Genomic DNA, 15,029 nt, shown 5'->3' with positions numbered 1-15,029 from the left:
TCTCTCTCTCTCTCTCTCTCCCTCCCCATCTCCCCACAATTGTGGGCTTGGTGGGGGCCAAATATTCATTTCCTCCATATTATTGCTTTCAATTATAGAAATGTGTATCATTTTGTTTTGCCTTTGAGACAAGTTTACACCCAAAAGAAACTATAAAATTCTATAATGACATTAAATTCTAAGAAAATCAGACATCCACTAACATGAATTTGATAAAATTCCTCTATACAAAAACTTCAAGCCACGATTGACTAACACTAAACAAATGAATGCATAACAAGAACAAGTCAAGAGATGCTAAATGCTATGTTTAGTAATTGTTGTCTTCAACTATTCTTTTTTTTAGAATTAAAAAAAAAAAATGAAAGCAAGATTATTTATCAATTGTTTGAAAAATAGATATTTGAAAACGGTTTATATTTTAATTTTTTTCACTGATTTTTTAATACTTATTTTAAAGTTTTATTATAAAATGATTGAAAATAAAGAACTATAGTTAAAAATTATTTTTAAGAAATATTTGAAAACATAAAAAATAAGTTTGGAAATATTCAAAATTTTCAAACAATTTTTCTTTTTCTAAAAATCATCTTATAAAATTGTTTTTAAAAATCATTCTAAAAAACTATTTTTAAAAACATTTCAAAATAGATCTTGAATTTATATATTATACAAAAATTTCTAACCTATTTCTCATGCTTCCATCTCTTTCTTTAGGCTGTATACAAAAAATCCTTGAAAACCCCTTAATTTAAAAGAAAAAATCACCCAATTTTCAAAATAATTCTAAAAAAATACTGTAATATAAGAAAATATATCCCAAATGCACCTTACATTCTCCACACCAAGGTCTTGAACACCATTGCTGCAGCATACCAACAACTTTACTCTGGTTTTGTTGATTTGGCCTTTCAATGAAGGCTGGGTCCCTGCAGTTCTTAAGTGTTTAACCACCAACCAACCCTCTCTCTATCAACAATTACTAATGATTTATTATGGGTATAGTTTCAGAAAAAAGAAAATTCAATATCTGTACATGAAAGCATTTCTTTCTGGGTCCTTCTCTTAACAACTTTCTTGACGGAATTAATAGCCTGGCCTGTAATTCTTTCTTTCGTATTTCAATGGAGGTTGTGGAGGGTCCTTGAATAAGTCCATGCCCTCTTTCCTCTCTGTACACGCTACCGAAGGTGGTTGAATGGGCATATATTTTTCTAAGATTCTAAGGTTAAATGAACTGTGAACAACTAGCAATTGTTCTTTTTTTTTTCTTTCTTGTCAAAGCAAGTTGGCATGTTTGAGAAGGCTTCACTAGCATTTTCCTGAGAAAGTGAGGGCTCCTTTCTTTTCTCATTGACCTCATCATTCCCACTGTTTGGTTTGATTACCACAACTAGAGATTTGACTTTGAAAATGTCTCCAGCTCGGCAACTTTACGGTTTAATTGACATTATTCCCTCCTCTATCGGTTAAGTGGGATCCATCCCATGTGATATTTTCATAATGATCTTTTAGTTTTCTATCATATCTAGAATGAGATCCGAGTCTTCAAAAACTATTCATAAGAAATAGCTTTTCTCAACATTTCTTAAAAACGGTTTTCTATTACTTTCATGAATAGCTGTAGATTTACCCTTCAGTTGATCCGACTTTGGGTTTGCTCTTCAATGATTACCAGTTTGAATCCCCTTAAGATCATTAAAAGTTTACTTGGTCGTTAACTTTACGGCGAGTGAGATTAATTGAGGTACATGTAAACTGGCCTGGCCCGAACATCTACTATTATTAAAAAAAAAAAAAAATAGAACTAGGTTTAATAAAAATAATACCTGTAGTGATTTAAGTACAATTTTCAAACATCACCAAAGTTTCAAAAAAAAAATTTCTTTTACATACCAATGTCGTATCTTTGCATATTTGTTCAATGGTCCAAATTTAACAGATGCATCAAATTGCAAGTTCACATTACACCAAAGAGGTAGAATTGAATTTTCCTTTCTTCTTATGTCCAAATCAAATTCAACCAACTTTGCTTTCAAACCATCATCAATTCTCATTTCTTTTGTCTTCCTTTTTTTTATGCATTACCCAAAAGGATGATAAGATTAAAATTGAAAATACTTTCCCACCTACTTTCAAGGTAACAGGGTTCAATCAAATGGACCAATACCAATAGATACCAGATACTTCAAATCATTTAGGTAATATTTACCTAATCTTGGCCTTTTTGAGGTCTAATACAGAGTAGCATTAAAGATTTAACCAGTGAGGAAGACATGATGGGTCCATCAGAACATGACTTTTGGTTTGGTGGGAGAATGTTTGGTCAGAGAGAATTTTCAAAAGAGAAAGAAAGGAAAAGACAGATGAAGAAAAGAAAAACATCACAGTTGCTGCCAGGTCATAGTGAAAGAACCTTGCAGACAAGTCTGGACCAGGAGTTCAATGGAGGATCTGTAAATTTTGTATGGCCTCCATTGTAGCATTTGGTTTCTTATTGAGAGTAGAAGGATTTCGGGTTTTGGCTGTAAGTTTCCAGGAAAGTTTCAAAGAATAATACCGGGTCAAAAGGATGGATGATCAGCAAGTTGATTGAGTAGAAGGAAACCTAGAATATGGAGCATAGAATATAAGCTATTCATTATCTATGGAGCCGCATTTTTGAGAAAAAAAAATCAGTAGATAAGAATGCAAGACTTCTAAATCTATATTGCTTCAAGAAACTCAACATCTGGTTCTGTACACACATTCATTTTTACAAAGAGAGTCAGTGACAAAATCCTGAGAGTGTCTTTGAGGGTAAAATTCAGAGCACTGGAGGGACACGTCTCCAGAATCTCAATATCTGAATCCCATCTACACATTAACTTTTAAACCCTTTTTTGCAATTCTAGGAAAAGAAAATTACAAGCACTTACAATGAAGATTCTGTAAACGATTGTACGCACATGGCTAGACATGCTGTTGCTGTCTTGTAATAGGACGCGACACACTGCCATGCAAAAATTTGGTAAATCCAAGGAAGCTGAGTTTTCCATCGGAACTTCTGATCCAACCATTGAACGCAGAGTATGCTGCAGGGCCCACGTTCATTTCCTGGACAAAGTATTATGAAGTTCAGTAGGTTGAAAATGAAATCAACTACAGCTGATTTCCTAGAAGACAGATTTGAATACCCGTGCCAATTCCTCAACCGTGGTTACTCGGTTTCCTTCCTGTTCAAAAAACTCAAAACCTGTAGTAGCAATCTTCTCCCACCCTTGAAGAGCCTCAAGCTGGAGCGGGCTTATTGCAGCAGCACAGAACTCTTCAAAATCCATTTTCTTAAAAGAGAGTGATTCCATCTTTAAGAAAATCATAATTGTCAGCCACAAAATCAAAACAAAATAAATAATTAATTCATGAATCCACATAAATAATAGGTACCTCAATGACAACAGTACTGAATACAAAAATGACTATCGATGATACTTCTAATTTCAGGGCAAGGCCATGGTAGATAATGGGAAAAATAAACTACAATGGAAAGCTTACACTACATGATTTTCCAAGAAAATTTCCGATGAGAAGAAGTCTAGACCTCCAGATTGAACAGAAATGAGTTCTTTCTTATTTTCTTCCTTTGATAGGCAGAGGGGAAATGGATTCATTTCATCAGTTTTTCAAAGAAATGTAACTTCTAAGGAAACGTGATATGTAAAGAAAAAAAGAAGTAAAGTTACAGTTCTAGCCCTGTTGTACAATGTAAGATGTCCACTGACTTTTAAGTAGATATATCAAATGTCTCACCATATTTAAAATGTCAGCCACCCTGGATTCTTTCATGGCATCAGTTGCATTTCTCATGAGAGCCTGCACATTTTGAAATAATAAGTTAATGGGCAAGAAAAATGACAAACTATACTGAGCCTGCACATTTATTAGACATCTATACTATACTGAGTGTTACTCGGTAAAAGATTTCTGAAAAAAATTTCAGCTTGCAATAAAAATTATAAGAAAAGGAAGCACAACCAACCATTTTAAAATTCTCAAGAGAGACACGGCCATTTTTTGGTTCCAATAGCCTAAACTGAGCCCTCAGGTACACAAGCTCATCCTCGGTCAGAGCTTTTGAGAGAGCCTGCAATCGTAGAGAAGAAAGAGCAAAAGAAAATGTTATGAAGAGAGCCTTAAATATGTGTATCAATTATGAAATAAAAGGCAATCACCTTTAGTGCTGCACGCTTGAAAGGTGAGACACGAACATATGATTTGACCAACTTGTAGACCAGAATATCAAGAGGCACAGCATGGTTTTCATCCCGCAACCATGGGTGAGCTATGAATAGAGGCATCATTAATTTCTTATGAATCTAGATTTGAAATAGAGAGCACAAGAGAAATTAAATTTCAAGCAATTGGTTGTCAAATTAGTGGTCTATGAAATAATATGCTGAAACAACTTACTTAGAGCTTGGGCAGCAGTCATTCTTTTCCTGTAATCCTTGTTCAGAAGCCTTTTTACAAAATCTTTGGCTTCTGGTGATACCGCTGGCCAAGGTAAATCATCAAAGTTAGGATCAGCTCTTAAAACGGAACGAAAAATTCCTGATTCAGTTCGTGCCCAGAAAGGCCGGCTTCCACATAACAATATATATGTTATCACGCCAATGCTCCAAACATCAGCTTCAAGATTGTAGGATCTGTGGAGTACTTCGGGTGCAACATAGTATGCACTTCCAACAATATCATTGAGACGTTGATCTACAAGCATAAAAGAGCTGACTGTTACATTCAAACTTAAGATGAATCAGTGCAAACACGAGAGAGAGAGAGAGAGGTGATTGTCTAAGGAGTTGAAACAGAACACTGTTGCTAAGAGCTTAGGAAGCATATTGATATCCATGTAAGAGTTTCATAAAGATAGGTTATTTGCAAAAGGAAATCAATTTAGTTTCATAAAAACTAATTTTAAAACAAAAAAAGGACATAAGTGGTTGTGAATTTTTTATTTTTTTTTTAACAAGTATAAGTGGATGTGCTTAGGACCTTTTTTTAAAATAAAAAAAATAAAAAAACCTAGAAATGGAAAGAGAAAATCCATTAAAAAAGCCAAGACCATAGAGGAGGACATGGTTTGGTTCCAACTCGATCCTTCTAATTGAACCACCAAAGTGTTCCATGTATGAAATTTAGCCCTACAATATAATGCTTATTGAAGAAAGAATGATTACTTGTGGACACAACCATTACCTGTTCTAATAAAATCAGAAAGACCAAAATCAATAACCTTCATCGGAGCATCCTCATCCCTTGTGGTAAAAAGAAAATTCTGCAGAGAATTAGAAGTAAATAAAGTAATTTGTTGAAAGTGGGAATGACAATTAGACACAATGGCACATAAGCACACAGTTGACTGTGCAAGCAGAAGACTATCAGTTCATTCCATATACAACAATAGAGTTAAATTAATAACATATATATTATGTTCATTAGACTATACCTCTGGTTTTAGATCACGGTGCACAACACCTTGGAGATGACAAAAGGCAACCACATTTAGAATTTGCACAACAATAGCTTTAGCATCTTCTTCTCTGTATCTTCCACCTCTGTAACAGGAGAATGCAATGTATTACTTCAAATAATATTTTCTGATAGTAAAACTAGGCGTTACCACTAGTACAAAGAAAATAAAGCATTCAAGTTTACCTTGATAAAATCCTGTCTAGTAGTTCTCCACCTTCACATAATCTGATAGAAAAAAACAAAAGGGAGAAAAAAAAAAAAAAAAGTCAAAACTACAATACTCCAGCACAGAAATGTAGCAAAAAATCAAAAGAGGGTGTCGGGAGATTTTTGGTGGGGAAGGGGGTATAAAATGACCATATAGAAAAGTATGAAGTAAAACGTCCAACGACGATCCAATGAAACCAACATAATTGATAAGAATCTGTCACAAGTGTTTCAAAGGAAAAAAAAAGGTTCCCACAACAGCAAACATCATTATCATTTAAATGATGTCCATCAGAAAATTTTGAGAAAAAAATGAAACACTGTCCCAGTTTGGACTGTCATAAGAATAAAAATGGATTTTAGACATAGGTTTATCATCCTCATCAGCTTAAGAAATTAGAATCAAGCAGAATTATCTACATCTACATGGTCAAATAGAAACCAAATATCTCAACGGAGTCCAAACAAAGCTGAATCATATTGCCATAAATAGGTGCACTGAAAATAGAATTAGAAGAAACTCATACTCCATGATTATGTAGACATTACTGGCATCTTCACATGCATCGTGAAATTTGACCAAATTCTTATGCACAGACAAAGCTTTTAAAATTTTCACCTCCCTACGAACATCTTCAATCGCTATTGCTGTTGTCATCTGCCAAATAACATTAATTTAGTTACCAATACTCACCCCCACCCACCAACTTAGTAAAACAATTAATTGCTTTTATGATGCAGTCACAGAAAAAGAAAAAATATATATATAAAAAAGGGCTAAAAATAAACAAATGTGGCCAGTATGGAATATGAAAAGAATGGAAGCACTTCAGCCAGAATTATCAAGCATAAGCTATAACTGCTCAATTCAACCATATTGACATGATCCACCTAGCCACCAGTTTGATTTCATTGTTGAAATATGAGATGAGATTATACTGCAACCAAATAGAACAATATTCAGAAAAGGCCACCTCCCACTGCTGTTGCATCTGTTTCTTTTCCAGTACATTAATTTATACAAACTAAATACCAAAACCTAGGTAAGGTAAGGCACCTATGATTCTTTCCATCTGCTCATCAGCAACCTTAATGTTGCATGCAAAAGTCTTGATGACTATACATGGTTCAGTTACATCTGTCAACTAGTATCAACAGCCATACCAAGCAAAGTATTCTGTTTTCTTACCTTTTTTCCTCTAAGGTCTACTAAACCATGAGAAGGACCTAAAGACACCGCTCTTTTGGATCAGTAACTTCTTGGCCTCTTCACCCACATGAATTTTCCACCCACTATAAAGCAATTCTGCAATGATTGAACAACATGCCCACTGCAATAAATTCCTTCTTCCATGCAGATTGCATAGAACTCGATCGGTAAAATCAATATCATGTCTTCCTTCCTACTTAAAATATATTTGACTTTTCAATAACATGAAATAAATGCAGAAACAAAAAGTCCCCAAAAGGAGTGCTTTGAATAAAAACCCAACTTTTGAGCAACTTGAATATTCCCAATGCCAGTTTCTATTGGATATTCTCAATTCAACACGGTTCTAGAAGTGTAAGAATAATTCTCCACAGCCTGCCTAAAATGACACAAAAGTATGCTGTGCAACAAATTAATTCACCCAAAAATAAAACCGGTGCAAGACTTACGAAACACCCAGATTTTTCATCCATAGGACTGAAAGCCATAAAGACTAATGACCTCACAAATCCCAAATTCAAACAAACCTAACTTCCAATCAAATTTAGTTGAAATTTCAATTCCAACCCAAGAAGCCTGGAGAGGTGGCATCCATCAAGGACAAAAGACGTGGAAGAATCAACTAAAATTGGTTGTTCATACAAGAAACCATCAAGTGCGGTAGCTTAGATGTGACCTGATCAAAATTGAAGGCGAAAAAAAATACAGAAAACGGCGAAATAATTCATGTAAATCAAAATAAAAGTTCTATATCCAGGGTTTGCTTAGTTGAGTTGAGTTGAATTAAGCTAAAATTCCATCAATCTATCAAATGTTAAGTCCATGAATTATACATAAATTGAATCAAAAACAGTATAAATCAACATGATCAAATATGATTGAGCTTGAAATTCGCATGATGAATTGAATAAACGCAAATATAAACTATAAAACACATACCAATACACACCTTAGCTTTGGAGATGATTTTCACAGCCACCGTTTGACCTTTGAGCTCACCTTTTTTGCCCCTAGCCCAACAAGTATGTCCAAAGTGCCCTCGCCCAACCTCCTTTCCCAATTCAAACTTCGACGAAAAGTTCTTCGCATATCCGAAACTCTTATCCAGCTGCGTTTCGCCTTCTCCGGCGCCTTCCTCCGGTATCGGCCCCTCCTTCGGCTTCGCCGACCCTCGCCGCTTCAGTATCGACGACATGATCGGCTTTGCCGGCGAAGGCGGCGGGAACGGCCACCGGACTCTACTACGGGGAGTCCTCGCCGGCGAAGGAGCAATTCCGGGAGGCAGAGGACTACTCCCCTGAGGGTACGGGCTAGGGCAAGGGCTGTTGAAGGAGTGAGCTGGAGTCCTCTTAACGTCAACCGCGCCATTTCCGACCAGACGCAGCGGCGCTGTTGGTTTCCCTCCGATGCCGGCGGCAGACTCGCCGGCGACCGTGTCATCTTTCACCACGGAAATGTCTTTGCTGCAGCAATGCCCCATCGCCGGCTATGAATCTCCAATCTCGATCAGTCAAAGTCGCAACATCCGACGGTGTAGATTCAACGTTACAATCGAAAGTCCTTCGCCGGCTACAGCTATATAGACAACATCGATCTTCAATCCAATGCACAGTAAGCTTAAATAGGCTGTGAGAGTGCCAGGGTCAAAGCTCAAGTACCACCGTCTGATGCAGATAAAAGCTCTATGGTGTGGGTCCCATTCTGACAAAAGCGCTGCCGACTTCTCCATTCATGTAAATCGGACGATGAACGGAGACAGCTGTGACCATAAACGTCACCAGTACGTGATGATTAAGGTCATAAATGGATTACTATTATTGTGTTGGTAATTGTTTAATTGGAATTTGGAGTGTTTGGTTAGGGAGATAACGCGTTTCCTGACGAAGAATTGTGAGAAAACCAATTTATTCCATTCAAATATTTTTAATTAATGTGATCTGAAAACAACGACGACTTTGTTTGGTAATCCTCGAAATTATTACTTATAATGTTTGCTTCGAGCTTTGTGTAAAGTTTGTTTACATCCGAATCTCGTGTTTGGATGTTATAAGTTGCCACTTACTTTTCTTGATTGCGAAATCTAAAAATGTTTTTATTTTTTATTTTTTAAATATTATTCACATTTGGATGGAAAAATATTAACGGCACGGCAATTTTATTATTATTTTTTAAGGATAATTGGTCTAAAAAATCAAATAAATCCATCTCAAATTTTAATTTAATGAGTTAAATTGTAATGTTTGTACAAATGATGAAAAACTTCAAATTACCTTTCTGATATATCCAAAATCTATAAAAAAAAAAATAGATATTTCATCGTTCGATTTTTTGTCCCAAGTTGTAAATGGAATTATACTAAAATCGAGAACCTTTTTGTTTTCTAATATAAAAGTCTTTCACTTTCTTTTTCAAAAATTTTTTCTTCTCAGAGTTCTTTTAATCTTTCTTTTCCCTGGGAAAAGTAAAAGTTTGAAAGAAGCCTCTTTTTCTTTTTTAATATAATGGTTTTCTAGCCCATTTCAACTCCCAAAAGCTACTCCCCTTGATTTTTTATTTGATTGGATTAAATTGGGCTAGCCTAACTTGGGCATCCACCTAACTCCAATACTTACAAATTTAGAACGAGTAAAGAGAGAGACTATGAGTCCTTTTATATAATGTCGAGCAAGATTTCTCCGATAATTACAAATGAACACTTTCTACTAGAGTATGAAAACCTGCATTTTCCAATTTTATGTAGTATTCATTTTATATGAAACTTTAATGTAAGTACATGACTTTAAATATTGTATCTTGCACATGATGTATTAAGTTAGTGACTTTAGTAACAAGACATTGTATTTTATATATATATATATTATACCTTTATTCCTCCCATGTAAATTAGATGTACAGTATGAGAAATGTAAATATATTAAGTTCATGACTTTGGTCATGAACCCATAGAAAATGAGGAACAACTACGCAATCATCTTTAATACTTGCATTAAATTCGAGATTAGTTTCTGGAACTCGAACTCAATTCAAATTAGATTGAAGGTAAGATTTGAATAACCTAAATCTAACCTTAACTCAATTTTGTAAGTTTTTGTTTTTATGACTAATTGAAATGCTCCAATTTTTATTATGTTTGGCTCAAGTTGAAACTTGAAATGAACTTTATTGATTTGGACTTGGCAATAATTGTTAAATATATAAGGCTTTTGGTTTTAGTTTAATTGGGAGTAGGATACTAGGATTTGATTTGAATGTCAAAGCTACAAATAAGGTGAGGGGAAGGAGGTGGGAGAGATGAGAAAGAATACATTCTCTTCAAAACTTAGAAGGGATTTTAAAAAGTTGGATTGTTTTGTTATTTCAGGTCGGGCAAAAGGTGGTCGCATTAGGTAGTTACTAGGAAGAGTGGAGTTTGCTAACATGGGATGTTGGTACTTGAATTTTATTTGGTTTGAAGGCTTTGGTTAGATAACAAACTGCGATATGAGTTTGCCCATAAATAGGTTGTATGAAAACCCTATGTTTTTCTAGCTCTTTAGGACATTGTTTTCGTTTTGGGTTGTGATTTGTTGTTCTTCTTTTGTTTGCCTTCTTATGTTTTTTATGTACTTCATATGCATATGGTGTGTCATTTCTAGGAATTTTAAAGATATTAGCTTATTTACCGATCAAAGAAAATCGGCTCAACTTTAATATGATATGTTTTTATGACTTAGAAGGCGAAACATTGCATATAAGGTATTTGAACCTTATCTTTCTTCTTTAGTTGAATATATTAATTTTGCTTTGATGTTTTACAATTTTGTTTAAAGTTCTTCACATTCAAATTTATATTGTCAAAGAGATGTTAATTAATCAAAGGTCGAATTGATCATCGTCTTTGCCTTGTAAATATGCAATTATGAAGAATCCAGCCAAATGATAGGAATTAGATTTAACACGATTCCAAATAGAAAAACTTCAATCATTTCGATTTGTTTGAATTGAGTAGCGAATAGTGTGAAAAAGTGAAAAAATATAAGTTAAGAGTGAGTTCTTTTTCTTTCCAATGGTTATTAAGGTAAGGGATAAGTTATTCCAATGAATGAGCAAACAACTTTCTATCTTCCAGTGTATCTTAGATTATAAAAAAGCAAATCTTGATATCGGCCTAAAAACTTGGCCATATAATCATTATAATCATTCTCATTGCAGTAATCTAGGGATCAATCGGAGTGTACCAGTATGAATACCCTAATGCCAGTGACCGAAAGACTTTCAAGTGGAAGCTCGCACCTCCTCGTCCCGTTGAATCCATCGCGGTAGCACTTGGCTCCGAGCTCCGATGACCTAAACCATACTAAAACAAAACGAAAGTTTAGAAAAATGAGTTTGGTCAAGTTCTAGATGAGTGTTTCAAGTTAGAAATTTGATTGAGTTTGGTTTTAATTTTCAACTTTAAGATTTATTTGGAAAGCTTCTTAGGAAAGTACAAAAATTTTAAATTTTAATTTTAACTATGTAGGTGGGGATTAATTTGAAAAGTAAGAAGCATTTTCCACAAATTTTCCATTGGAACCAATTTTCCCAAAGTTTTCCGGATTTGAAACAATCTTGAGAATGTGGGGCCATGGCCACTATTTTGGTTTATACTTTCCAACAAGAAGACAAAATGAGTTTTCACTTTAAAATGGTGTCCCTGTCCAACATATGCCATGAACCCAAACTTGAATTTGGATTCTCACGACCTCTTCCCAAATTAAATTTGATAATTTTGAATTTGTACTAATTTTTGAAAATTAAAATAGGCCAATAATTTTTAGACAAATAATTTTGTGCACTACTGATTATTAATTATTATTTTTCACATTCAGAATCAAATTATTTAAATTGTTGGGATTTAACATAACTAGGTCGAGCTTTGTAAATCATTAATTATAGTATCATTATTTGTAATTCTTAAATCGATTATAATTGAGTCGAGTTCTGCATGCTAGAGATGATAATCATCATTATTTGCATTTTCCGAATCGTTATTATTGAACTAAATTTCCTAACATAATGATGTTTAACTCGAACTTTGTCAATTTTTGGAATAAAGGGAGATGTTTAAAATTAAGTCATCGGTCTTTAGCATTTTTCAAATAAAACCTGTTATTGCAATGTCCATAATATTATGTGTCAAATGATAAATTACATTTTCTTTAATTTTTTGAGCTTTTTTTTTTTTTTTTAATAAATTCACTCTTCAAATTTTCTCTTATCAAATGATTCTTATATGGAGTAGGCTTGGTTTAAGCCATGCTAGTTCAATCTCTACAAGAAAATTCTAGAAAATTACAAGTACTGAATTAATAAAAGTAAAAATTGTTTGATATTATTTTAAATTGAAATACTAAATTTTATTTTAATATTTGATTAATTAAAATAATTGAAGTTTAAAATTTGTTTATTTTACAAATTTAAGCTTATTTCATGATATGACATTTTATATATTTTTTTCAAATATTATATAAATAATTATTGGTCAAAGTTTCTCTTAATCAAGTTTTGATGATTACAAAAATGGGGTTAATGATAGTAATGGTTCAATCAACAATAGTACACTAGAAAATAATATGATGCCTTTGTCTTCTAGATTGAATATCGAGCTTTTAAAACTCTAACCCAATATTTGATTTGTGGAAATTTTGACATAAATGTAAAAAAAAAAAAAAAAACTTAACAATTTATTTTTATGTGCATCATCCAACTCATTTAATTAATTTTTTTTATATAAAAATAAATTAAATAATAAAAATTAGATTATGATTTACTTTATTTTAAGAAATATAATTTTAACAAGAAATTCAATGAAAATAAATTTTTAGGGAAAAATTGCAAGAAAAAAGAAAGAAAAATAAATCTTATTTAACATAAATGTTCATGATAAATATAAATGGTGTATTGTCTAATTTGCTTTATCATAATTTATTATGTTAAAAAGAAACTAAGTGGGTCTTGGGTGAACCAACTTAATAACTTAAAGTGATTTGATAACCTAATAACTTAATTTAAATCATTAAGAAAATTACGAATGTTTGATAAAATAATTTAATGATATGACTTAAAGTAAAAAATAACTTTAAGTAATAAGTAAAAATAATTAACTTAATATTAAATCTACATTTTTATCTCATTTACCCTAATTATCTCCATAATCTTCTTTGTTATTCCACAACTTTCATTATTACTCAATCTCATTTGCCCTGCTTATAACATACCAGTATAAATATATCAATTTATTGATTTAAAGTAAGTTTTAAATTAATTTTATCAAACAATCTTAATATTTAATATAAGAATTAAGTAGTAAGTTTTAAGTTAATAGCTTAAATATAATTTAACTTAAAATCAACTTAAGTTATGAAGTAATAAATATTAAATTTTATGAGACACCCCTAACTAATTTACTTTACAATTATTTTATTTTTATTTTTTATCAAAACATTTAAAAAGTATAAATATATTATAAATCATTTTCTTTATTATAAAAATGTAAATATACTCAACAATTATTTTTAATGCTATCTAGCAATAAGAACTAAGTCAAAAGAGGCTTCAAATCAAGCTTGAACTTGACTTACCAATGAAAGAGGCTATGACATGTTTTTATTTTTATTTTATAATCGAAAAAGTATTTTATTTAACAACTAATGTTATGTTGCTTGACTGTAGAATAATGAATAAAATAAAATAATTCTTTTCAGCAAAAAAAAAATTGTAATAATAAATATGTAAATGATATATGTAAAATAATATAATAATTTTTAAACTTATAAAATAATAGAATACATAAGTGTATAGCTTCTAATATATAAGAAAAAAATAAATAACCAAAATTTTCTTTCATTTTCAATCTATATTTTTCACATTTAAATATCATACTTATTCTATTTAATAGAATATGAAGTATTAATTTAATTTATAATACTGAGGTAAAAATACAAATATTATTTGTTTTTAATTTATAATATATTTATGGTATTACTAGTTTGATCATGATTCAATCATCAGTTTGACCACTTCATTTTTTTGTTTCAATTTTAAAAACATTGAGTAAGTAGGATATTTAAGGGAGTTTAAAACTTTTAAAATAATTAAAATTTTAACATAAGAAAAATCAATAATTTTAGTTCAAAATTTATCATATCAAACATTAAAAATGTAGGTTGTATAAATCTTTTTATTTTTTACTGTAAATATCAACAACCCCTAACTATTTTTTTTTTTAAGTAATATTTGCAACCATATTAATTTTGTTGAAAGGTAAAAACTTAGAAAATAAGAGTCAAAGTGGTACTAGATAAAAATGAAAGTTAAATACTAAAAAATCTTAGTGGTTAATTATTATTAAAGGAAAGAATAAAATAGAACAATGCCAAAGACACTAAAATATTTGATTCTCCTAATTTAGAAAATAATATTTATTTTAAATAAATCATTGGTACCTAAATATTCTCCTAAATAATATTTAGTTCTCTTGATTTACGATATGATATCGATTTTTCTTAATTTTAGGATATTTATTATTTCTCTCTTTCTAAATTTTTTGTATAAACAATAAAATTCAATTCTTTCCATTGTTAAATTATCAATTTTTTCATGGTATTAGACTTAGTGGCTTTCCAAATGTGGTCAAATGCCCTAAAAATTTCAACCTATCCACACAAGCCATATCTTCTTCTTCCAAAAAAAAAAAAACAAACAAAAAAACAAATTAAAAAATAAAAAATCCTTAGCATTCTAGCCTTTCATCAATATTCTTTCCTAGTTTGGTATCAATTAAACTAAACGCCGTAAATTTTCTACTATAATCAAATCATTCTTTTAGTTTGTAGCTTTGATTTTCTAGCTTTTCATCGTTGTTCTACCATTTCATCAATGCTATGGTAAAATCAAATCACCCTTTTAAGCAAAAATTCCACCCTACAATACTAGTTATCGATCCAGTTTTATCACTTCATGAGTTCTTAGAACTACGAAATAATATGTTTTAAGCATGAGCTTTGGTGTTAACATAGTATATGGGGTATGAACTTTTTCTTAAACAACGATTGCATCTTGTTACAATTCAAAAAATATA

The 15,029-nt window shown here is 31.7% G+C and overlaps 1 protein-coding gene across 1 annotated transcript; it reads right to left on the bottom strand.

Moving 5' to 3' along the window:
* Nucleotides 1–2,683: 2,683 nt before the first annotated feature.
* On the bottom strand, nt 2,684–8,868 carry LOC100246879 (CDPK-related kinase 3). Its single transcript, XM_002272988.5, has 11 exons — nt 7,878–8,868; nt 6,246–6,376; nt 5,695–5,736; nt 5,486–5,594; nt 5,236–5,314; nt 4,450–4,746; nt 4,212–4,321; nt 4,019–4,123; nt 3,790–3,852; nt 3,177–3,344; nt 2,684–3,096 (listed from the first exon to the last, which is right to left on the bottom strand). The coding sequence occupies exons 1-11, from the start codon at nt 8,406–8,408 to the stop codon at nt 2,953–2,955; spliced, it is 1,779 nt and encodes a 592-aa protein (XP_002273024.1). The 5' UTR covers nt 8,409–8,868; the 3' UTR covers nt 2,684–2,952.
* Nucleotides 8,869–15,029: the final 6,161 nt, after the last annotated feature.

Source organism: Vitis vinifera, chromosome 16, assembly GCF_030704535.1.
Source record: "Vitis vinifera cultivar Pinot Noir 40024 chromosome 16, ASM3070453v1".
Lineage (NCBI taxonomy): Eukaryota > Viridiplantae > Streptophyta > Magnoliopsida > Vitales > Vitaceae > Vitis > Vitis vinifera.
The sequence above is the reverse complement of the archived record's forward strand: the minus strand, read 5'-3'. Positions and strand labels throughout refer to the sequence as shown.

Bases quoted from the DNA above. Each gene is read 5' to 3' on its own strand.
- LOC100246879 (XM_002272988.5), bottom strand. From the start codon at position 8,408: ATGGGGCATTGCTGCAGCAAAGACATTTCCGTGGTGAAAGATGACACG. The intron at 5,737-6,245 runs GTATGAGTTTCT...TTTTTCTATCAG, and splicing joins AATGTCTACATAATCATGGA to ATTATGTGAAGGTGGAGAAC. The intron at 4,322-4,449 runs GTAAGTTGTTTC...CTCTATTCATAG, and splicing joins GACTGCTGCCCAAGCTCTAA to CTCACCCATGGTTGCGGGAT.